This window comes from Megascapheus bottae, chromosome 31 (assembly GCF_031878675.1).
Source record: "Megascapheus bottae isolate mThoBot1 chromosome 31, mThoBot2.hap1, whole genome shotgun sequence".
Classification (NCBI taxonomy): domain Eukaryota; kingdom Metazoa; phylum Chordata; class Mammalia; order Rodentia; family Geomyidae; genus Megascapheus; species Megascapheus bottae.
The window spans coordinates 836,653-861,113 of NC_143539.1; the positions used below are offsets into that span (position 1 = coordinate 836,653).

Here is a 24,461-nt window from a genome sequence, read left to right on the forward strand (position 1 = left end):
CCCAGGTAGCTGCCTGCGGCAGTGGTGGCCAAACTTCCCGTCCTCCCCGTGGACCCCGGTGGGGCAGGCGTGGCCTTGCCTGGTGCCTGTCCTCACCATCCCCTCCATGCTTTCTGGACTGCCAGGAAGCTGGCACCAGAGAGATGGGACCCCTCCCCCATTTGCACTGAGAAGAGAGATTACGGAGCTTTGCCTCCTAGAATAAAGAGTCACATAGAGAAGGAGAGACATATATTATATATATTATGTATATATGTATGTATATATACACACATGCACATATATATATATATATACATATACATATATATCTGTAGTGAGGAGGAGAGGAAGCCAGGACCGTGCTGGAACTGTGGCTCTGGAACACAGCCCCATCTGTCTCTAGGGGGTTGTGCTGGGTCCCAGGACCACACGCTCCTGCTCCTGTCCCGTGCTCCCTGCTCTGGTGCAGACCCCCCACCCAGCCTTTCAGCTCAGGTCCACCGGGGGCAGCTGGCAATGGTGTTTGCCCTTTGACCCAGGCACCTGACCCCAAGGAGTGGGGCCTCCCTGACAACATCCCCGGGGACCCTGCCCATCGTTGGATCGGCTGAGCCCCCTGTGCCCTGAGGGTCTGGGGTCCCAGCCCTGCTGTCAAGTGACCTTGTCCCAGCTCCCCCCCCCCCAGGCTGGTGTGAGTGTGTGTTCTGAGCTTCTATTTCATACTGCAAATATAAATAAAGGAAGACGGTTTATGGTTCCTGGTGGCAAGAGTTGTGGGACTGGAATGGCGAGCCCGTGGCTGGGGAGCAGTGCCACTTGAAGGCTGAGGCAGTGGATGGGGGAGGGGGGCCCACGAGAGCCAGGGACTCCAGAAAGAAGAGACCTAGTCTTGGTCTCTGCTAGCCCTGGTCCTTTGGCCTACACAGGCGGGGCTGGGGGGGGGGGTCCACGAGTTGCCAGGCACTGACCCCAGTGGACCCCATCTTCCACGCGGGAGGCTGAGGAGGAGGCGGCGCTCACGTGCATAGAGACGGGAAAGGAGCCAGCACTCTCGGCGATCGCGCCCAGCCTGGGATGAGGATGCAGAGTGCAGCTCCACCTGTGCTGTGGGCCCTGCACCGCTTCTGACGGGAGGCCGGGCCCCTTGGACTTGGTAGGGGCTGAGGGACCCGGAGGGGAGTCCTGGGATCTCAGTGGTGCCTTATCAGTAGGGACCAGGGCAAGGCTATCTCAGATGGGGGCAACATCTCCCTGCCTTCTTATCAGTCTCAGAGTCCACAGGACAGTCCTTGGGTTAACGTGTAACCAAGAGGCTGCCCCCTCTACTCTCAGAAGCCACTCGGGGTGTAACGGACCAACATGGCCGCTAGGAAAAAGAGGGTGCCCTTGAAGCTATCCATGGCCCAAGTGAGACCCCAGGGGGCGGGAGGCGAGGGGCTGGGGAGCTGGTTTGGGAGTCTGGGTTCTGGGAGACCTAGTTTTGGTCTTGGCAGGCAGGAGGGCTTGATGGGCCAGCACACCAGGGAGCCCCAACATGACAGGCCTTGAAGAGAAGCGGGCTGCAGGCCCGAGGACAGGGACCGGGTAGAAGCTGGGAGAGCTTGGTTGAGGCCGTGCCCTCTGCAGCCTGGGCTCCTGGGGCCTTCCTGCCACAGCCCTCTCCAGATGAGCAGCCCCGAGTCCTCCTGGTGGAGTTAGGAGCTGGGCTCTTCCGAGGCTCCCGGCTGATCACCCTGTACCCACAGGTCGGCCTGTGGCTGAGCCCCTTCCTGGGCGCCTGTGCCGTCTACTTCCTTGTCTGGATTCCAGAGAGCCACCCTTCCTGGGTGGGCGCCCTGGTGAAGTGCTTGCCTATTCTTTGCCTGGTGGTATTCCTGGGGGCCGTGGCTGTGGACGGGGCCTACACCAGGCTGCTCCAGGGAGCACTGGCCTGCTCGGCCGTGGGGGACGCCTGCCTCATATGGCCCAAGGCTTTCGTCTTCGGTGAGTGAGGGGCGAGGGTTCTGGCCGAGCCGGTGCAGCGCTGGACTCCTCGGAGCTGCCAGAGGCAGCAGTGGTGGGCAGGACCTGGGAGGAAAACGGGGTGGGGTTCCGGGAGGGCAGACGAGGCCTTGCCAAGGAGATGTCAGGAAGGCTTGGCAGAGGAGGTGCCGCGCGCCTTGGGTGGGGTGGAGGTGAGCTTGCCAGGCAGGGAGACCCAGGTGGATGGCCTGACGTCCCAGAGCTAAGCACTGCTCTGGAAAGGGCTGGGGGCCAGGGCGCAGCCCCAGGACGCCACACTGCATGTTAAGAAGGATCTGGGTGAGGGGGGTGCTGGGAAGTCTCCCGGGGCCAGGGCGGGACCCCCAGCAAGTGGAGCTGGCTGCCAGGCCCTCTCTTCCCCAGGCATGCTGGCCTTCGGCGCTGCCCACGTCCTCTACCTGTGCGCCTTGGGCCTGCGGCCACCGAGACTGGGCTTGTTGCCGTGGCTGCTCCTGGTCTTTCTGCTGTTCTACAGCTGCCTGCAGCCCTACCTGGAGCCCCCCATGGCGCTGCCTGTGGCCGCCTATGGGCTGGTCCTGACGGCCATGCTGTGGCGTGGCCTGGTCCAGGGAGGGTGTGCAGCCTGGGGCGCCCTGTTCTTCACCTTCTCGGACGGTGTCCTTGCCTGGGACAGCTTTGCCCAGCCCTTACCTCATGCCCGTCTGGTGGTCATGAGCACCTACTACACAGCGCAGGCCCTCCTGGCCCTGTCAGCCCTCAGGAGCCCGGGCCTCAGAAAGCCCTGATGACAGGGCCCAGATGGGTGTCACCCCGTCCTGCCCCACAAGGACCCCCAGACTGGCTCAGCCTAGGCGGCTACAGCAGTAGAGCTTTTCAGTGCTCGAGACATGGATATGGCTGGCAGAATCTGAATCTTATCACCGGGCTCACATTACCTCTGCCCAGGGCCGAATCTGGATTCCGGGCCCGCATCCTCCCTTCCCCAGCTCCTGGTGCTTCCGGTTGCCAGCCAGCCAGCCACGAGTGTTCCTACTCCAGTCTACCTGCTTTGTTGCCTAAGTAAAGAGGACATTGAGACCCACTGTCTCCATTCTTATTTTCCTTTTTGTTGTTGTTGTTTGGGGGGGGGCAGTCCTGGGCTTGAGCTCAGGGTCTCCGCACTGTCCTTGGACTTTCTCAAGGCTAGAGCTCTACCGCTTGAGCCACAGCTTTTTCTATGTGGTACCGAGGAATCAAACCTGGGTCTTTGTGCAGGCTAGGAAAGAGCACTCTACCAGTAGGCCACACTCCCAGCCCTTATTTTCCTTTAAAAAAAAGGTGGGGGAGGGGGAGTTGGCTACACACACACACACACACGAAACGGAGCTGTGGCTCAAGTGGTGGAGTAATAGCTTTGAGCTGAGAAGCTCCAGGACAGTGCCCAGGCCCAGAGTTCAAGCCCCACTACCAAAAAAAGATTTGGGAGGGCTTGAACTCTGGGCTTTTTGGTCAAGCCTGGCACTCTGCTGTGATAGCCACAGCTCCACTCAGGGACTTTCCAGTCGGCTGCCTTGGGCCGGCTCGTTACCTCCATCCTCAGATCTCAGCTTCCTGAGTGGCTAGGAGGGAGCATGGCGCCAGCCAAAGCCCAGGCTTTGTTTCCGTCCTGTCCGAGCCGTCTTTGCGGGGAACTACTGGCTCTAGTAGGAGTGCTAGGAAGCGGTGAGCTTGAGGGAAAGGGGCGCGGGGGCAAGAGAGCAGCAAGGGCAGGCCACGGATCCTCTCGAGGATCGATTCCACACGTGAGAACAAACGGGGCTCAGACCCAATGTCCTTGGCGCCGTGGCCGGCAGGACTCGGACCTCAGAGAGAAGTGGGCGGAGACTCCCTCCCTGGCCAAGGCCCGCTGGTTCTACGGGTTTCCAAACCAGTTCACATCTGGTGGCTGGAAGTGGAGGGTTCCACAGGCCCCTTCAGTGGCCCCATCTCCTGCAGCTCTCACCTCCCACCCACTTCTCAATTCAAGGGCTTTGGGGAACTCAAGAATCAAATTGTAGGGATGAGAGTATAGCCTAGTGGAGCGCTCGCCTAGCATGTATGAAGCCCTAGGTTCAATGCCTGGGTACCATACACACCAAAAAGAGAAGTGGTACTGTGTCTCAATAATAGAGCACTGCCTTGAGAAAGCTCACGGACAGTGCCAGGTCCCGAGTTCACGCCCGAGGATTGGCAAAAAAGAATCAAATTGTAGCGCCATCTGTGCAAAAAATATTTCATGGGAAAGTTATCTTGTGGTTTCTTTTGTTTCTGTCAGTACTGGGGTTTGCACTCAGGACCCTGCTTATGCAGCTCCCCGCAGCCTGAGCCATGTACCCAGCCCTTCTTGCCTTCACTATGCAGACAGGGCCTGGTGCCTATGAATGATTGAGAAGAAGATACGGGGTCTGCCTGGGCTGGCCTGGAATTGCCATGCATCTGCTCTCTGCTCCCTCTCACTAGGATTATAGCATTAGTGGCCTGGCTATGGTTTTGTTTGTTTTTTGGGGTAGTGAGAGTTGAACTCTGGGCCTGGATGTTGTCCCTGAGCTCTTCAGCTCAAGGCTACCGCCCTACCCTTGAGCCAAGCCCCACTTCCCATTTTCTAGCAGTTTCATGGTCTTTTGTGCCTGGGCTGGCTTTGAACCTTGATCCTCAGATCTCAGAGCCTCCTGGGTAGCTAGGATGACAAGTGTGAGCCACTGCACTGCCGGTTAAAATTTGTGGCTTTACACAATCCTCCCTCTGCAGGGGTTTGGGGGGTGTGGACACTCAGCCAGTCTGTCTGGGCCTGGACAGGCTGGCATCCACCTGGCCTGCCACCCCATCCTTCCCCTGTGCTCCCCACCGGCCTGGGTCCCTTCTAGCAACAGCCCCAGGGCGGGGCAGGCAGGGTGAGAGCCTCTGTGAGACGGGACACAGCTGGTGGCCTGTCCCAGAACGTGGCTGGCACCATTTGTGGAGACCTGAATGAGACAGTGAAGGGCATCCCCACCCCGTCCCTTCCCCTACAATCTGCCCTGTCCCCCACTGTCTCCCTGAATCAGCTGTGTCCTCACCAGAACCGCCTCTGTGGGGGGCGAGGGGGGGGCTTTGTCCCTGGACTGCCTGGGATTCACTGAAGACTTGTCTCCTCTCCCCAGGCTGCCAGGCGCCTTTGCCTGGGTGGTGAGGGAGGGGGAGATAGGGCAGGGCCCTGGCTCCTGTCCTGGATGATCTGGGCCCTACAGCCTGCGGAGAGGCTTCCAGTGGGTGCTGTGCGGGATGGGGGAGGGGATTTGAAGGGCAGCAGCCCCCGTCAGCCCTGGCCCTTCCCATCCTCTACCCACCCTAGGATCTGCCAGCTGGAAGCCAGGCCTCCCTCCCCTCTCCTCGCCTTCCTTCCTCCTCCCCCGGTCCCCCTTCTCTTCCTCTCAGGTCCTCTACCAAGTGGTAGAGCTCTAGCCTTGAGAAAAATCCAAGGACAGTGCTCAGGCCCTGAGCTGAAGCCCAGGACTGGCAAAAAAAAAAAAAAAATGACTGAGTCTCTGAGCTGGATGTGTGCTTCTGCTCTGGTTCAGGCAGGGGGATCCTCATTTAGATTAATCCTTAAACTCCCGCATCCTCCCTAGGTGATGTAGCTACACGTAGGGGTGTCGTCTTGGGACTTCCATTTCTTCCCACCATCAGAATCCAGAATAGGACCCAGGCACAGTTGGCTCACGCCTGTAAATCCCAACTCCTCAGAAAGCTGAGATGTGAGGACTGCAGTTCAAAACCAACCTGGCAGGAAAGTTTGTGAGACTCTTTTTTTTTTTTTTTTTTCCAGCCTCAGCACTTCTGGCTTTTTGCTACATATGTGGTACCGAGGAATCGAACTTGGGTATTCATGCATGCTAGGCAAGCACTCTACCACTAGGCCACACTCCTGGGCCTGTGAGACTCTTATCTCCAGTGAACCACTGAAAAACTAGAAGTGGAGCTGTGGCTTAACGTGGTGGAGTGAAAAAGCTCCGAGCCAGTGCCCAGGCCCTGTGTTCAAGCCCTGTGGCCAACAACAACAGAACAATAATTAAAAATAATAACAATAAAAACGTCTGTCTGTCTGTTATTCTCTGGGCAAATCTTGTTCACCATGTGCTCTGAAGCCGGGGTGCCCAGCCTGCCGAGCCCTCTGCATTCGGGGGAGTCCTGACTCATTCCTCATTGGGTCTGGACTCCTGAGCCCCAGGGCCTCTTCATACCCTGTGGATGATGGAAGACAAATGCTCCCTTTCCTGCCTTGCCAGTCATTCACCACGTGGCTAGTCGCTGCCTCTGTCAGCAGGCCACAAAACGTGGCCTGACTCAGGCAGGTGGGAAGAAATGCATTGCTGAGGCAAAGAATCAGCAGGGCAAATAGTTGAGCCCCTTGTCTCCTGGTCTCCCGAGTGAGGGTGTACTCACTCCATCATCTCTGATCACAGCGCTCTGATCCCTTCTCCTTAAAGGAAACCGGAAAGTCACCTGTGCTGAATGTAGAATGTGGAATCCAGAATCCAAGTGTGAGGCTCCACGGCCAGGGAACCTGAGGGATGGCTCTGGGGCGCCCTCTGGTGGTAACTCCCCAGGCGGGGATCTTGACATGGCACAGACGCCGGCTCAAAGCTGCCCAGGCTGGTAAGAGGAGGGACAGAACTTGGGCGGGGAGGGTCATGTTAGCTGGGGTTCCTTCCTGAGACTTCATGGGGGATTTCTGGGTGGAAGAGGAACAGGGGAGGTTGCGATGGGTGTGGAGAAGGGTGGCGGTATCTCGTGAACCTGGGTTGGCCTTGAATTTTCATTCTCCCAGCCTCAAGCAATGAGCATTACAGATGGGAGATACTCGGCCAGCCTGACTTGGGGTTTTTGAGATAAGGTCTCAATATCTAACCCAGAATAGTTTTGCACTCACAGTCCTGTCTCTACCTCCAATGCTGGATTGCAGCCGGGAACCACATGCCCTGTGGAAGACGGGTTTGGAGAGATGACAAGTGCTGGTTGACGGGCTGGATAGGGGAGGAGGCTGAAGAGGTGAAATTTTTTTTTTCTTTAAAGGTAAGCAAGGGCTGGGAGCGTGGCCTAGTGGTAGAGTGCTCGCCTAGCACGCACAAAGCCCTGGGTTCCATTCCTCAGTACCACATACACAGAAAGAGCCAAAGTGGTGCTGTGGCTCAAGTGGCAGCGTGCCAGCCTTAAGCAAAACTCGTCTAAGGGCTGGCACAGTGGCTCACACCTGTCATGCTAGCTACTCAGGAGGCTGAGCTCTCAGCATCTCAGGCCAGCCCAGACACTAAAAAGTCCATGACACCCTTATCTCCAATTTCACCAGAAAAGCGGAAGTGGCGCTGTGGCCTAAGGGGGAGGGTGGTAGCCTTGAGCTGAAGAACTCAGGGACAGCGCCAGCCCGAGTTCAAAGCCCCATGAGTGACAAAAAAAAAAGTGTCCAAGGACAGTGCCCAGGCCCTGAGTTCAAGCCTCAGGACTGGCAAAAAAAAATGCAAGCAACATGGGCATGCCTATGAGTTAGAAAAGAGAGAGGAAATCAGAGTGAGCATGAGAGACACAGAGAAAGAAACATGGGTGGTTGGTAGCGGAGAAATCTTATTGCCCAGTAGAGGAAAACTGTCTGCAAGGAAAACCCAGAGTTATACAGATAGGGAAATGGAGGCTTTGTGAAGGAAATTGGCTTCAGGGAATGGATGTTGGTAGCTCACACCTATTATCCTAGATACTCAGGAGGCTGAGATCTGAGGATTTCAGTTCAAAGCCATCCTAGGCAGGAAAGGCTGTGAGACTCATATCTAATTTAATCACCGAAACAGTTGGAATTTGCTGTGGCTCAGGCTGGTAGGGTGCCAGCCTCGAGTGAAAAGCCAGAGGACAACTCTGAGTTCAAGCCGCAAGATTGGCCTTTGTCTTACACCAGAGTGTTCAGGAAAGCCCTGGGCAAAGTACGCAGAGAAAGGAATGTGTATGCCATGCCAGGTGCAATCAGAGGGTGTGTGATCCCCAGGTCACGAGTGACACCCCTCTTACAGGCCCCGTGACTCAGAGAGAATGTCAAGGGCTGAGTTCCTGCTCCTCTGCCTACCTCCTTGACAGGTGTGTGTATGTGTGTGTGTGTGTGTGTGTGTGTGTGTGTGTGTGTGTGTGTGCTAGAAAAGTGGAGATGGCAGACATTTATTCAACTGTATGCCAGCGATGGTAATGGCACGGCAGTGAACTCAGGGCTGAATTCCGCAGAGCCCCAGCACCACATGGCCTGGCCTTCTGAGGCTGGGCAGTCAAAGGCATTGTGGTGACTTGTGCCTGGCTTGGGTGTCTTGGATCTGGATGGCAAGGTCTGGAGAGGCAGATGCTCTCTTGTTTACGCCATGTGGTAGCTTAGGGACACAGGTAGAGCCGCAAGGCATCAGCTCAGTTCCGTGACACGTTCGTTTGTTTGGAAAGTCCTTGGGTGTGATTGTCGGGCATACTTGCTCTGGCTGGTACTCTACCACGTGATCTGTGCCTCCAGCCTTGCAAAAAGGCGCGAGTGTCTCACGCCTGTTACCCTAGCTACTCAGGAGGCTGAGATCTGAGGATTGCGGTTCAAAGCCAGCCTGGGCAGGAAAAGTCACTATACTCTGAGCTCCAATAAACTGCCAGAAACTCAGAAGTGGCCTGGGACTCAGGTAGTAGAGTGCTGGCCTTGAGCACAAAGAGCTCAGGGACAGGGCCCAGGCCACGTTCAAGCCCCACCAGCAATAACAATGCTGGTTATTTGGAGATGGCATCTAGTGGACTTTGGTGAGTCACTGCGAGGCGATGTCACTTGTGGGAAATCACAGGCAGAGATGTCAAGGTTGATATGCAAATGATGCGGCACCTGTCACCACCCAGCCCAGATTCTGCTCGGGAAGGACTGGAAAGCCCGTGACACAGTGTGGGTGGTTTCTGAGCCATGTCCCTGCAGGGGGATAAGACATATGCAAAGGCCGGCGGTGGAAACTGCAGCACTCACCTGTGAAGGCTGCAGGGGTTTACGGGAGGCGAGAGGGGCTGGGACCAGTGCACACAGCCCACCCGCCCCTGGCCTCCCGCGGGCAGGAGCTCCAGAGGCCAGTTGGCAGATGTGCAGCTCTCCCCGCTGGGGGTCCAGGCCCTGCCTCATGCCTGGCTTAGTACAGCAACCACTGAGGTGTGGGTGGCTCTGCCGTGAAATCAATCCTAGAGGATTTCAGCCTCGAGGCTGAGATTTGAGGATCCTAGCTTGAAACCAGCCCTGATAGGAAAGCTATGAGACTCTTATCTTCAATTAACCACACACACACACACACACACACACACACACACACACACACAAGACTGCAAGTGGAACTGTGGTAGAGTGCGGGTCTGGAGCGCGAGGAGTTCAAGCCCCAGTACTGACACATGCACACAAAGAAAGGAAGGGGAGGGGAAGGGAGGGGGAGGGAAAGGAAGGGAAGGGGAAAGGAGAGGAGAGAGGGGAGAGAGGGGAGGTAGGGAGGGAAGGAAGAGGAGGGGAAGAAAGGGAAGAGGAGGGGAGGGAAGGAAGGGGGAGAGGAGGGGAGGGAAGAGGAGGGGAGGGAAGGAAGGGGAGGGGAAGGGCGGGAGAGGGGAGCGCTATCTTGGGGTTTCTTTCATGGCACACACTGAGGTAAGCTAGTGGCTATGGCTCCAGTTCAGGTGGGGCAGAAAAGGAACTGGGGAGTCTAAGACGGGAGGCAGGGTGAGGGCTGGGCCCTGGCTGGCAGGGCTGAGGCCGGGCTCCCCTGCTGCCAGCAGCCCCCACTTCCTCCTCCTCCCCTTCCTGCACCAGCTCTGGCCCCACCAATGGGCTGGCGACGGGAAAATTCTTGAGTTTAAAGTCCGGCAGGTGTAGGAAGGAGACTTGGGACTCCTGTGTCCCCACTGTGTCTGGACCAATGGCCAGGGCTGGTGGGGGCCTCAGGAGAGGCCTCTGGAGGACCCTGGTGCTGCTGGTAAGTCCTCCCCACCCAGGACAGAGCCTGGCTCCCAGGGAGGGACAGCCTGGGGGCCACAGCCCACACTCGCAGGGACTGCGGGGCACAGTCACTGAGCCCGCACCCAGAGGTCAGGGCGGCGCTGCCCTGGAGAAGGAGGGAGCCGTACGGAGCTGACCAGTGTGGGGCTCGGTCATCTGGTGAGGCACAGACCTTGATTCCCCAGACCCGGGGTCCAGACCCAGCCTCCTCCCTCAGACGGGGGTGTGTGTGTGTGTGTGTGTGTGTGTGTGTCCAGGCCCAGCCTCCTCCCTCAGACCGGGGGGGGGGGGGGGTGTCCAGGCCCAGCCTCCTCCCTCAGACCCAGGGGTCCAGACCCAGCCTCTTCCCTCAGATCCTGGGGTCCAGGCCCAGCCCCCTCCCTCAGACCCGGGGGTCCAGGCCCAGCCTCCTCCCTCAGACCCAGGGGTCCAGACCCAGCCTCTTCCCTCAGATCCTGGGGTCCAGGCCCAGCCCCCTCCCTCAGACCCGGGGGTCCAGGCCCAGCCTCCTCCCTCAGATTCCAGGGTCCAGACCCCAGCCTTCCTCTTCCTCCATCTATACCCAGACTTTGGGTTTGTTTTATTCTCTTCATCCTCCTTACTCCTGTCTTCCAAGGCTGTATTTGTTGAAGGAGGGAAATGATCATTTCTCTTGCCTTGGTGGGAGGCGCCAACCTTAGCACCTTGGCTCCTCCCACCCAGGAGCTCCGCCCGGCAAGCCTGCCTCCTTCCCCATCTGGAGAGTGACCTTTGTCACAGCTGTTGGGGATGACCCAGAGGTGTGGCAGGGGGCTGACAGGAGGCCCCCAGCTCATCCTGGCACCGAGCAGCTCAGGGTGTGACACCTTCCATTCCCTCCAGGGTCTGTTCAGTTGGATTGCAACCACGAGCGGGATCGGTGAGTGACCCCACGACTGTCACCATGGGCACACAGAGTCCTGACCCCTCGGCTCAAGACTCATTGAGTGCTCGCTGGTGGCTGCTGGCAGGCTCACCAGAAGAGGGGTCTCTTGGCTTCCCTTTTTTGTGTCTGGACTGAGACTTGAGCCACTTTTGGTTATTTTGAAGAGGGAGTCCGGTAAGACCTTTCTGTCTACGCCGGGTGGCGCTGTGAACCTCGAGATCACAGGCTCCTGAGTAGATAGATTTCAGGTATGAGCTCCTGCGCCCTGCTACATTTCCACTGTTCTCTCCACTACGTCACAATAAGGGAGAAGAACCTGGGGTAATGGGTCACGCGATATTTCAGGGAGCCCAACAGATCCAAACATGACTATTTAGCGAGTTGACAGAGAACCAGAGGGGTCCATTCTAATGGGCTACGTCACGACCAGCAGCTCCAGTCACGGCCTTTAGTGGGCAATCGGTGTAAAAGGGACAAGGAGACTGGGCATTGTAACTTCAGGCTGGCCCTGCCCAGCCCAGCGTGGGGCCCTCACTCACCTGAGCCACCCCTCGCCTCCCACCGGAGCTCGGGGTTCAGGTGGAACTGGGCCGCCATGTTGGACCTGCCTGACCCAGCGTCCACCTCCAGCTGGGTCCCAGGCTCCAGGAAGGGCTGCAGCTTGTGAGGATGGCTGCCCCCTCTCACTCCTCTGTCTTCCTGTCCCTGCTTCCAGCCCTAGCCCCGGTGAGAGACCTGCGCGTGGAAGGACAGAACAGCAGCTCCATCACCCTGGGCTGGGCCGGCCCTGAGGGCACGGACGGCCTCCTCCTCACCTACTGGGCGCAGTGCACCACAGGAGGAGACACGACTGAGACTCGAAACACAACAGACACCAGCGTCACCCTGGATGGCCTGGAGCCTGCCACTCTCTATGTGTGTTCTGTGTGGGTGGAGAAAGATGGCGTGGAGAGCTCCAGGGAGAATCTCACGGCTTCCACGGGTGAGAGGCGGCCGCTCCTTTCCAAGATACCATATCTTATTTCTTTTCCATATGCCTCGTATTTGTCTCTGTCTCTGTCTCTCTCTCTGCAGGGTCAGGCCATGTAGCCCAGTCTGGCTGGAGCTCACAGTCCTTCCTCTTGTCTAGCTTCCTGAGGGTTAGAATTACAGCTGTGAGCAAATGCACCAGGCATTTTGTCCTTCCTTTCTGGGAGGTCGTAGAAAGTGATGGGAAACTGGCAGGTTCTATGATGCTGCAGAAAAAATGGAAGCTACACCTCTAAATTTTCATTTTCTTTCTCTCTTTTTCTTTTTTTGCCAGTCCTGGGCCTTGAACTCAGGGCCTGGATACTGTCCTTGAGCTTTCAAGAGGCTAGAGCTCTACCACCTGAGCCACAGCACCACTTCTGGCTTTTTCTGTGTCTATGGTAACCAAGGAATTGAACCCAGGGCTTCGTGCATGCCAAGCAAGCACTCTACCACTAGGGGAAAACTCCCAGCCCCTACAATTTCATTTTCTATCACCCATATCAAAATAGAACAAAAGAGGCCGGGAGCCGGGGACTCACACTCTCATCCTAACTACTCAGGAGGCTGAGATTTGAGGACTGGAATTTGAAGACGGTCAGGCAGAGAAGCCTGTGAAACTCTGATCTCCAAATGGCTACCAAAAATGTAGATATGGGGGGTCAGTTCTGTGGCCTAGTGGTAGAGTGCTCCCCTAGCATACATGAAGCCCTGGGTTCAATTCCTTAGAACCACACACACAGAAAAAGCTGACAGTGATGCTGTGGCTCAAGTGGTCGAGCCACAGCCTTGGCAAAGCCCAAGGACAGCGCTCAGGCCCTGAGTTCAAGCCCACAGAACCAGAGGGGTCCATTCTAATGGGCTACGTCACGACCAGCAGCTCCAGTCACGGCCTTTAGTGGGCGATCAGTGTAAAAGGGACAAGGAGACTGGGCATTGTAACTTCAGGCTAGCCCTGCCCAGCCCAGCGTGGGGCCCTCACTCACCTGAGCCACCCCTCGCCTCACCACAGGAGCTCGGGGTTCAGGTGGAACTGGGTCGCCATGTTGGACCTGCCTGACCCAGCGTCCACCTCCAGCTGGGTCCCAGGCTCCAGGAAGGGCTGCAGCTTGTGAGGATGGCTGCCCCCTCTCACTCCTCTGTCTTCCTGTCCCTGCTTCCAGCCCCAGCCCCAGTGAGAGACCTGCGCGTGGAAGGGCAGAACAGCAGCTCCATCACCCTGGGCTGGGCCGGCCCTGAGGGCACGGACGGCCTCCTCCTCACCTACTGGGCGCAGTGCACCACAGGAGGAGACACGACTGAGACTCGAAACACAACAGACACCAGCGTCACCCTGGATGGCCTGGAGCCCGCCACTCCCTATGTGTGTTCTGTGTGGGTGGAGAAAGATGGCGTGGAGAGCTCCAGGGAGAATCTCACGGCTTCCACGGGTGAGAGACGGCCGCTCCTCTGTCCCTGCCTCCCGACTTATCAGACTTATCAGACTCCCCTTGCTTTCTTTCCCCACTTTCTTCCTCCCCGCCTTCTTTCCTCCCCTGTCAGTTCCTTCTTTTCTCTTTCCCTTCCTCTCTTTTTTCTCTTCATTTCTTCTTTTCTCTTATTCTTTCCTCCTTTCCTCTTTCTCCATTTTCCTCTCTCCATCTTTCTCCTTTCTTCTCCATTCCTCTCCCACCTCCTCCTCCTCTTTCTCCTCCTCCTCCTCTTCCTCCTCCTCCTCCTCTTCTCCTTCTCCTCCTCCTCCTCCTTCTCCTCCTCCTCCTCCTTCTCCTCCTCTTCCTCTTCTCCTTCTCCTCCTCCTCCCTGTCATGGGACTTGAACTCTGGGCCTGGGTGCTGTCCTTAGGTTCTTCAGCTCAAAGCTACCACCCTACCCTTGAGCCAAGCCCCACTTCTTATTTTTTTAGAGGTTGATTGGAGATAAGAGCCTCTGGCCCTTTTGTGCCTGGGGCTGGCTTTGAACCTTGATCCTCAGATCTCAGCCTCCTGAGTAGCTAGGGTGACGGCCGTGAGCCACCTCGCCAGGCTGGAAGACACACTTTTTAACTGATTTTAATTGATTTCTTCATGTAGCCCATTGTAGGTCTTGACCTTGGGGCCTGGGTGCTGTCCCCGAGCCTCCTCATGATCAAGGCCTGTGCTCTGCCCACAGTGCACTTCCAGAGCTGAATTTTCTTATCCTCTGTATCGGAATGGGAGGAGCAAACCAATGTGTTTCACAGAAGGTCAGGCAGTATTTCTGGTAGTCCAGCAGCTCCAGTCACGGCCTTTAATGGGCGATCGGTGTAAAAGGGACAAGGAGACTGGGCATTGTAACTTCGGGCTGGCCCTGCCCAGCCCAGCGTGGGGCCCTCACTCACCTGAGCCACCCCTCGCCTCACCACAGGAGCTCGGGGTTCAGGTGGAACTGGGTCGCCATGTTGGACCTGCCTGACCCAGCGTCCACCTCCAGCTGGGTCCCAGGCTCCAGGAAGGGCTGCAGCTTGTGAGGATGGCTGCCCCCTCTCACTCCTCTGTCTTCCTGTCCCTGCTTCCAGCCCTAGCCCCGGTGAGAGACCTGCGCGTGGAAGGGCAGAGCAGCAGCTCCATCACCCTGGTCTGGGCCGGCCCTGAGGGCGCGGACGGCCTCCTCCTCACCTACTGGGCGAAGTGCACCACAGGAGACACGACTGAGACTCGAAACACAACAGACACCAGCGTCACCCTGGATGGACTCGAACCTGGATCTGCCTATGAAATCCAGGTGTGGGTGGAGTTTAATGGCATCTATAGCTCCCCAGAGACTCACCGCGCTGCCACAGGTGAGATGCCCACAGCGCCGCCTCCCCCTTCCTTCCTCCACTTCCTCTTCTCTCTCTTCTTTCCCTCCTCTTTGTTTGGCAGGGAGTCGCGGGCCAGTGCTAGGCCTTGACCTCAGCCTGCCACTTTTCTTTTTCTTTTTCACTCAGTGCTGACACTCTTCCACTTGACTTTTGCTGGTTGATTGGAGACGGGAGTCTCTGGGGTTTGTGTGCCTGGCTTGGCTGTGAAGGGGACCCCCGAGGTCTCACTCAGCCTCCAGGGTAGCTAGCTAGAATTCCAGGCGTGAGCCACCAGCTCCCAGCTCCCGGGCTGCCTTTGACACTGGCCACCACTCTGTCCCCCTACCTCTGCTTCTCCAGTAGCTGATCTGAGAGGGTCTGAGCCAGTCCCGACCTGTTTCTTGACGAGCCATGCTGTGCCAGGATGCTATGTTTTGCTGTGTGTTGTACTCTTCGAGGCACCTGGAAATCCTGACCCTCCCCTTCTTCCAGCTCCTAATGCAGTGAGAAGCCTCAGCGTGCAAGGACAGACCAACAGATCTATCACCTTCACCTGGGAAGCGCCCCTGGGCCCCAGCCAGCCCAGCTACACGTACTGGGTCTCCTGGGCCCAGGAGGGCCAGGCCGCCACCACGCCTCAGAACATCTCGGAACCCCGGATCACACTGCAGGAACTGGCAGCTGGAAGCCTGTATAACGTCACTGTGTGGGCCGAGAGGAACCAGGTGGAAGGGTCTCCCAGCCACCTCACTGGGGCCACCGGTGAGACGCGCTAATGACCTGGCCTGTGGGGATAGAGGGTAGGGTGGGAGATGATGGGAGGGGCTTTGTGAGCCTCGTGGGAGACAAATGATGCCAGTGGCTCTACCCGGCTCTGGGGGACTGCCCGGTGTGGGTCATTGTCATTCTTTAGCAACCAGGAATTTCATAACAATGGGAACGCCCTGTGCCCTGTCTGTCTGTCTGTCTGTTGTCTGTCTCTCTCTGCCTTGGAAAATTGGTTCTTTGGGTTCAGGGAAGTGCTTATTCCACCTCTCAGGAATCAGCAACTGGTGCTAGGTTCACTGTTGATCGGTGGAACCTGAAAGCCTAGAACTTGGGCAGCTGAGGAAACTAAAATGCACAGCATCTTCTACCACCTACAGAGCGGAAAAGAATTCTGCCCCTGGGAGATGCCATTTCCCAGTCAGACTGTGAGCTGCATGGACTACAAATCCCATGATGCCACGGGGAATCAGGCCTTCATGGTATCATTGATATAGGTGGTCCAAGGCCTCATGGGAGTTGTAGTCTGAGGGGGGGTCTCAAGTCTGCAGGCAGAGGAAATCAGGGGATGCCCTTAAGCCCTAGCACATGAGCCAGGGGACAGAGTGGGCTCTGCTGATTCTGGTCTCCACTAGACCTTGCGTCTCCCCTCTCTCCTTCCCCTCCTCTTCATTCTCTGCTCCTCTCACACTCTCGCTTAGCTTCCTGAGCTCAGGAACACTGAGCTTTCTCAGGGCTGGAGCTCTAGCTCTTGAGCCACTGCACACTTCCGGCATTTTCTATGTGTGTGTACTGGGGAATCGAACCTGGGTCTTTGTGCATGCTAGGCCAGCACTCTACCACTAGGCCAGGCCCCCGCCCAGTTTGCTGGTTTTCTTGAGGCTCCCACCTCAGTCTGGGGCTGGTTAAGTGGGGCGTGGCGGCCTGCTGTCGGGCGGGGGAGAGGTGGGCAGGCTTTGTGGACACCCCCTCTCAGAGCCGGCTCCTTGCTTCTCAGCCCCCAGCGGGGTCGCGCTCCTGCAGAGGGAAGGTCAGACCAGTCACTCGGTGACCTTGCGGTGGGAGGCCCCTGCAGACCCTCACTCCCAGCTCTACACCTATTGGGTTTCCTGGGCCAGCGATGGAAATGCCTCAAGGACGCAGAATCCTCAGGGGCCCCGGGCCAACCCTATGCACAGCACCGGTGACACCTGGTATGTGGCACAGGCCCTCACGCCGGGCACTTGGTACAACTTCAGCGTGCGGGCAGAGAGAGATGGCATTTTCAGTTCCACACAGAGCCTTCGGGCACCCACAGGTGAGATGCCCCACCCTGTCTGTCCCTGGTAGACTGGGCTGAGGGTGGACCTGGGGGGCCAGGAGGCAGCTTCAGGCCCTGGGGTCAACCTCCAAGGGTTGGCGTGACAAGCAGGCAGGGCGTGGGTAGAGGACCCGAGGAGACACCTGCTGACTCTGCTGCTTCTCCCACCAGCCCCCGCCGCCGCCACCATCACCTCCTGCGTCAGCGCCTCTGGGGGCTATGCGGTCATCCTGACATGGTCCTGCCCTGCGGGGGGCTACGAGGCCTTCGAGCTGGCGGTGGGAGCACAGCGGGCCTCCCAGTCTTCGTGTGGGAAGGGCGTGTCCGTGTCGGGTCTCGGGCCCGCTCAGTCCTACACAGCCACCGTCACCACCGCGTGGAGTGGATTAAGGGCCCAGTCGGCCCCTAAAACCTGCCACACAGAGAGCACAGGTGAGTAGGGGGCTTTGAGGGCCCTTCCTGCCAGACTGAGTCCACAGGGGCGTCTGTCTGTCTCTCGGTCTCTGATTTCATTTTTGTTTTCTTTCCTTTTTTCTTTTGCCTGTCCTGAGGCTTGAACTCAGGACCTGGGCACTGTCCCTGAGTCTTTTTCTGCTCAAGGTGACTGCTCTACTACTTATGCCATAGTAGTACTTTCTGCTTTTTCTGAGTAGTTTATTGGAGATAAGAGTTTCTCAGACTTTTCTGCCCAGCCTGGCTTTGAACTGTGACCTTCAGATCTCAGCCTCCTGAGGAGATGAGTTACAGGTGTGAGCCACTGTGGCCGGGCACGAGATATCCACTTAACCGTGCAATGCCACTCTGTGCCAGTGGCTCTTACCAGTAATCCTAGCTGCTTGGGAGACTGAGATCTAAGGACTGCAATTCAAAACCAGCCTGGACAGGAAAGTCTATGAGACTCTTGTCTCCAATTAGCCAGCGACAAACAAATAAACAAAACAAGTCAGAAGTGGAGCTGCGGCCCTCGTGTTAGAGTGCCAACCTTGAGTGAAAAAGCCAAGGGATTGTCCCCAGGCTGTGAGTTCAGATCTCAGTACTGGCTAAATAAATACAAGACCTGGGCTCTGAGGGGCTTCCTGTGCCTCCCCAGGGGTCATTGTGGGAGCCGTGGTGGGTGTCCTCCTGTTTCTCGTCCTGGTAGGCCTCGTGATTTTCTTCTTGAGGAAGAGGTGAGACTCATTGCAGGACTGGCACTTGGAGGGTGGCAGTTGGGCAAAGAAAGGGGAGGCCCCCTGGTCCCAGGCTCACACTCTAAGCCTTATGGCCTCATGTCCCTATAGCCTTTTTTTTTTCTCCTTCACCAGGAATCAGAAGCAGCGGCAAAAGGTGGCACCCAAGGGTCTGATGTTCAGGTGAGCTCAGTGAGGAGCAGCAGGGTTGTCTGCTGTGGGAGGGCGCGGCCTGCCGATGTGCCCGCTGGGGCCTCGGAAGGGAGCAGGGGCCCTCTGTGACAGGCCCTGAGTTCAATCAAGCCCCACAACTCAGACGCACACACACACACACTTGCATACACACACGAAAGGCAAAATAATATAGACTATGATGTGTCCTGGGAGACCACGAAAGTGAGAGGAGATGAACGAGAGACTACAGACATATTTCAGATAGGTATTAAAACTACACGAAGCCAGGTATCATGGCTCACACTGTAACACCAGCTACTCAGGAGGCTGAGATCTGAGGGGGAAGGCTGGAAGCTAGCCCAGGCAGAAAAGTATATGAGATTCTTATCTCTGATTAACCAGTAAAAAAAAAGCTGGACTGGAGCCATGGCTTCAGTGGTAGAGCACCACTGGCCATGAACAAGTGTGAGGCACCGAGTTCAAACATCAAAAAACACATGTAAAAAAAAAAAAAAAGCCAACTATAGAGACAGGTCTTGATGACTGTGGAGACAGCTCTGGAGAGCCCCTTTCCTGCAAGTTCAAAGCTAGCTGGTACAAGAAAGTCAGTGAGACTTATCTCTAATGAACCAGTAATAAGCCAAAAGTAAAGCTCTAGTTCAAATAGCAGAGCCCCAACTTGGAGCAAAACAGCTGAAGGACAGCCCTCAGGCCCCGAGTTCGAGCCCTAATACTGACACACAGATAAAGAAAAAAGGGGGATTGTATGTCTGTTGTACTTTTTGGGAGGAGGGCTGGCACTACGTTCTCAACGTCACTACGCTGTAGTGAGTGTGTCACTTCCAGGCTGTGTGATGTCCCATCATTTGTGAGTCTATCATGTCTTCATTTCTTTGGGGTTTGTAGCCAGACTGCACATGGCTAGATCACAATTACCTCTTCTTTTACCCCCAAAGCACAGGCTTCCCACAGGCCCCCATCTTTTTCTTTCCTTCTCCCCACCACAGCTCCCCAGGGGACATCCTGGCCAAAGACTTTGCCAACCACGTTAGAGAAAATGAGAAGGACAGCAACTACGGATTTGCAGAGGAGTACCAGGTCTGGGGGCCCTAGTGGGGGTGGAAATCTGCCCCCCAACCCTCACCCCCAGCCCCCCCAGCCCTGCCCTCACCCTTCCACATTAAACAAAAGCAATCAATCTTTTTTTTTTTTTTTCTGGCCAATCCTGGGGCTTGAGCTCAGGGCCTGAGCACTGTCCTTGGGTTTTCTCAAGGCTAAAGCTCTTACCACCTGAGCCATAGCACCACTTCTGATTTTCTGGTGGTTAATTGAAGATAAAGAATCTCACAGACTCCTGCCAGGGCTGGCTTTGAACCACAATCCTCAGATATCAGCCTCCTGAGTAGCTAGGATGGCAGGCGTGAGCGCCTAGCTTTAGGGTTTTTTTTTGTTTTGTTTTGTTTTTGTTCTCAGTCCTGGGTCTTGAACTCAGGGCCCAAGTTCTGTCCCTGAGCTGCTTTTGCTCGAGGCTAGCGCTCTACCACTTGAGCCACTTCCGGCCTATTCTGTGTATGTGGGACTGAGGAACTGAACCCAGGGCTTCACGCTAGGTGAGGGCTCTACCACCCGGTCACCTTCCCAGCCTTCAGTTTGTGTTTAGACAGGGCCTCACACCTTGTCCATGCCAGCCTTGGACCAAAGTCCTCCTTCTCTCTGTCTCCCAAGTAGCTGGGATTCCAGGAGGCCCAGCTCATTACTTCCTGCTGAGGGTCAGTCAGCCCCCAGGACCTCACACCCACAGAGCTGGTCTTTTCCTCCTGCTTCTCCCTGTTAGCCTGTTAGAACCCCTGGGTAGGAGGTGGGTGGCTGCACAGCTCCTGTTTTGTGGGTGGTGCAGAATCCCAGGGGATGAAGGCTGAGCAGCAGGGGAGGGGAAGGGGAGGGGAAGGGCAGGGGAGGGGAAGGGGAGCTCCAGGAAGAGCTCCCATTGCTGGGAAACTCTAGCCCGCACCCCTCTGCCTTGGTCTTAGCAACTGGCTCTGGAGGGCCAAGGCCAATCTCAGATGGTGGCTTCCGCTCCCGAAAACACGGCCAAAAACCGCTACAGGAACGTGCTGCCCTGTGAGTCCTGGACTTCTGCCTGGGGGGTCCCCAGCCATGGTCCTGTCCACGCCACCCCTGCTCCCCATCCCTATGAGGGACAAACCCTGGGGGGATCCCTGCCATTGCCCAGGCACACCCCCTAGGTAAGGGTCCTAAGAATGTCCCTGTCACTGGCTGCACAGCGCCAGGCTCCGTGTGCCCCCCCCCTCGTCTCTGTGCCTTGCTCATGCCACACCTTCTTGCAGACGACTGGTCGCGGGTTCCGCTGCAGCTGCTCCAGGAGGAGCCGGGGTCAGACTACATCAACGCCAGCTTCGTGCCTGTGAGCTGAGCCCAGCGCCCGAGGGCCAGGGCGGGCTTGGGGGCCGCCTGTGGACCCCCTGACTGGCCTGCTTTCCTCCTCCAGGGCCTCTGGGGTGCCCAGGAGTTCATTGCGGCGCAGGGGCCCCTGCCCCAGACGGTGGGCGACTTCTGGCGCCTGGTGTGGGAGCGGCAGAGCCGTACTGTGGTCATGCTGACCAACTGCGTGGAGTCCGGCCGGGTGAGGAGCCGTTCCCGCCGCAGCCGTCCACTGGTCTACCTGGGGCGGGGCGGGGGTGAGAGGAGGGCTCAGGTGGTTTTCTGTCACTGTGAGAAAAAAGAAAAGAGGCTGTGTTTGGAAGGCTTGGAAGTCTAAACATGCATCCTAACACGGCAGAGTATCCACAGTGATGGAAGGAGCTTGCTCCCTCTTCTCCGTCCTCCTCCTCCTCCTGCTGCTTTTCCTGTTTATTTTTTTCCTCTTCCTTCTGTGTGTGTGTGGTGTGCGCGTGACAGTCCCAGGACTTGAACTCAGAGCCTGGGTGCTGTTTCTACTGGTTGTGAATGCCCTACTACTTGAGCCACGACTCTACAGCTGATTTTTTATTGGAGATAATAGTCTCAGAGAGGGGGCCAGAAGTTTGGTCAAGAGGTAGAGTGCTTGTCTAGCTTGCACTAGGTCCTGGGTTTGATTCCTCGGTACCACATACACAGAAGAAGCTGAAAGTGGTGCTGTGGCTCAAGTGGTAGACCGCTAACCTTGAGAAAGTTCAAGGGCAGTGCTCAGGCCCTGAGTTCAAACCCCAGGACTGGCCAAAAAAACCCAAAAGTCTCAGACAGCTGGGCACTAGTACCTGTAATCCTAACTACTCAGGAAGCTTCAATCTGAGGATTAAGGTTGAAACCAGCCAAGCAGTAAAGTCTGTGAGACTATCATCTCCAAGTAACCCCCAGGAAACTGAGTGATAAAGCTCAGGGACAGCAGCCAGGCTCTGAGTTCAAGCCCCATGACTAATTAAAAAAAAATCTCCCAGACTTTTTTGCCCAGGCTGTCTTTGAACCTCAATCCTCAGATCTCAGCCTCCTGAGTAGCAAGGATTACAGATGTGAGCCACCAGTACTTGGCTCTCTTCCTTCTCCTGTTTCTCTTTCTGCTTTTTCTCCTCCCCCTCTTCTTCCTTCTCATTTTCTTCTTCTTTTTCCTCCTGCTTTTCTCTTCCTTCTCCTCTTCCTCTTCTGTTTCTCCTCCATATATATATATATATATATTTTTTTTTTTTTCCAGTCAGTCTTGGGGCTTGAACTCTGGGCCTGGATGCTGTCCCTGAGCTCTTCAGCTCAAGGCTACCGCCCTACCCCTTGAGCCACAGTCCCACTTCTGGTTTTCTGGTGGTTCATTGGAGATAAAGAGTCTCACAGGGACTTCTGTGCCTGGGCTGGCTTTGAACCTTGACCTTGATCCTCAGATCTCAGCCTCCTGAGAGAGTTGGGAGCCACCGCGCCCAGCCTCCTCCATATGATTTTAGGCAAGCTGTCATGTGTCACCCAGGCTGGCTTCTGCCATTCCTCTTGCCTAGCTCGACTCCCCAGTGTGGAGAGATAGACAGGTGACTCCACGCCCAGCCCTCTCCCTCCAGTCTTCAGGCCACACATCCCACCATGGGCCCCCAGGCCCATGACCCCAGCCAACGGCTTCCTCACTTCCCGGTGGATAGACAGTTTCCAGCACATAGGTTTCTGATCTCCTGCCTCAGGAGGGATGGGTCTGCCGTGCTCAGATGCCATGGTGTGTGGTTGCCATGGCGCGACCCGGAGATGCCTCGCTGCCAGCACCGGGGGGGGGGGGGCTCCTTGCTCTGGATAAGAGAGCCAGGCCTGGAGGCTCCCGGGCTCACTCCCTCGTTCTACGCCAGGTGAAGTGCGAGCATTACTGGCCTCTGGATTCTCAGCCCTGCACCCATGGGCTCCTGCGGGTGATGCTGCTGAGGGAGGAGGTGACAGAGACCTGGACAGTGAGGGAGCTGCAGCTCCTCCATGTGAGCGCCCGTCCCTCCCAGCCCACCCAGAATCCCCTCAGGGACGTACCCCTGCAGTGCATCCTGGGAACCCCCCATCCCTGCCCTCACCGTCCCCACCAGCAAGGGTAGACGCCGGATCCCAGAACCCACATGCTCTCCCCACTGGCCTCCTTCCAGATCAAGGAGCAGAGGACCCTATCTGTACGCCAGTTCCATTACCAGGCCTGGCCAGACCATGGCGTCCCCCACTCCCCAGATCCTCTGCTGGCCTTCTGGAAGATGCTTCGTCAGTGGCTGGACAGGACCATGGAGGGAGGCCCACCCATTGTGCACTGCAGGTGAGAGACCAACCCCCCCCTCCTCCCCAGGAGAATCCTCTGGACCTTAGAGAAGGGAAGATGGCAAATACAGAAGATCTAGGTGGGTGAGAAGGTTGCAGGGCATGGAGAACAAGCCTGACAGAAAGATGCTAAGGCAGAATTATGACTTGACTCAAACAGTCCCCACTTAAGCCATTCCTCGTCTAATGCTGGGGTTCCTGCAAGACACCCCTCCACTAGCCAAGACTCCAGATGCCCCTCCGCTCCTTGCCTGACCCTTGCTCCCTTCCTGCCCAGTGCTGGCGTGGGCCGGACAGGCACGCTCATCGCCCTGGACGTCCTGCTCCGGCAGCTGGAATGTGAGGGGCTCGTGGGGCCCTTCAGCTTCGTGAGGAAGATGAGAGAAAGCCGCCCGCTGATGGTGCAGACAGAGGTGATGGGGCGGGGTGGGAGACCCCTTTTCCCCAGGCTCCCGGCTCCTGTAGGCCCAGGGCAGGGAAGGGGGGGTCTGGGACACTGGACAAGCCCCTTCATCCCGCACCTCCCCTCCAGGCCCAGTATGTGTTCTTACACCAGTGCATCCTGAAGTACCTCCAGCAGTCAGCCCCTACCTCTGCCCAGAAGGAGGCCGTGTATGAGAATATGGCAGGCCTCATCTACCAGAACACAGATGCCATCCTGGCCCAGCAGCTGGAGGTCTAAGCTATGGAGGGCCCTGCAGCTGACTCAAACTCTGGATCCCCACAGGAGCCCAGACTCCTGGACCTTGAAGACAGCAGAATGTGGTTGGGACCATGGGCTAGGAACTGAAAGTCCTGTGGTTCCCAGGAAGTGTATGTGTGGGGGAATCCTCCCAGGATGGGGGGGGGGCTCAGGAGTCCAGCACAACCAGGACAGGTTCCTGGTTCCTGGGAGGAGAGGGAGGGAGGGGGTTTCTCTCCCACGTTGGAGGTATCAAGGAGACAGGCTGGAACCTGCATTTTGAGGAAGGATGGACTCCGGGTTTGGGATTCTGGTGCTCTCAGGAACAAGGGCAGGCAGGACCTTGCCTTACTTTCATTTCAGAAACCAAATCAGTCCTCTGCTATCTGGGTTGTGATGAATGTGCTTGAAGTCCCCCTGGCGCCCCCCTATTGGAGTGCGTTTTCCTTCTGTACCATAATTTATTAAATAACTTTTCTCTCTGGAGGGGTCTACTCCGGTGGATCTCTGACTTTGAAGAGGGGGAAAAAAAATACCGGGGTGGGCTGGAGCACACATCCTATGGAGGGAACTTGAGGCACCCAATTTTTCTTTTGCCAGTCCTGAGGTTTGAGCTCAGGGCCTGAGCACTGTCCTTGGGCTTTCAATCAAGGCTAGAGCTCTACCACTTGAGCCACAGCACCATTACTGGCTTTTTCTGTGTATGTGGTACCGAGGAATCGAACCCAGGACTTGAAGCACTCTACCACTGGGCCGCATGCCTGGCCCAGACCCACGGCTTTAGGCCTAGCTGGGCACAGGTGGCTCAGGCACGCTGCCAGCTCCCCAGGAGGCTGACATCTGAGGACCACGATTGGAAGCCAATCCGGACAGGAAAGTCCCTGTGAGACTCTCATCTCCAGTAGGCCAGAGA

At 56.8% G+C, this 24,461-nt stretch overlaps 2 protein-coding genes across 2 annotated transcripts; both read left to right on the top strand.

Annotated features, from left to right (window-relative positions):
• The first annotated feature begins 6 nt into the window (after positions 1 to 6).
• On the top strand, positions 7 to 3,041 carry Tmem86b (transmembrane protein 86B). The gene is made up of 3 exons (XM_090322967.1): positions 7 to 1,389; positions 1,728 to 1,965; positions 2,368 to 3,041. Exons 1-3 carry the CDS (start codon positions 1,342 to 1,344, stop codon positions 2,748 to 2,750), a joined length of 669 nt encoding a protein of 222 aa, XP_090179093.1. The 5' UTR covers positions 7 to 1,341; the 3' UTR covers positions 2,751 to 3,041.
• Positions 3,042 to 9,908: 6,867 nt separating this feature from the next.
• Ptprh (protein tyrosine phosphatase receptor type H) lies at positions 9,909 to 24,163 on the top strand. The gene is made up of 18 exons (XM_090321944.1): positions 9,909 to 9,965; positions 10,850 to 10,886; positions 11,608 to 11,874; positions 13,064 to 13,330; positions 14,434 to 14,697; positions 15,190 to 15,459; positions 16,460 to 16,759; positions 16,934 to 17,194; positions 17,853 to 17,931; positions 18,067 to 18,114; positions 19,113 to 19,203; positions 20,136 to 20,226; positions 20,454 to 20,530; positions 20,615 to 20,749; positions 22,422 to 22,544; positions 22,704 to 22,864; positions 23,144 to 23,279; positions 23,399 to 24,163. Exons 1-18 carry the CDS (start codon positions 9,909 to 9,911, stop codon positions 23,546 to 23,548), a joined length of 2,814 nt encoding a protein of 937 aa, XP_090178070.1. The 3' UTR covers positions 23,549 to 24,163.
• Positions 24,164 to 24,461: the final 298 nt, after the last annotated feature.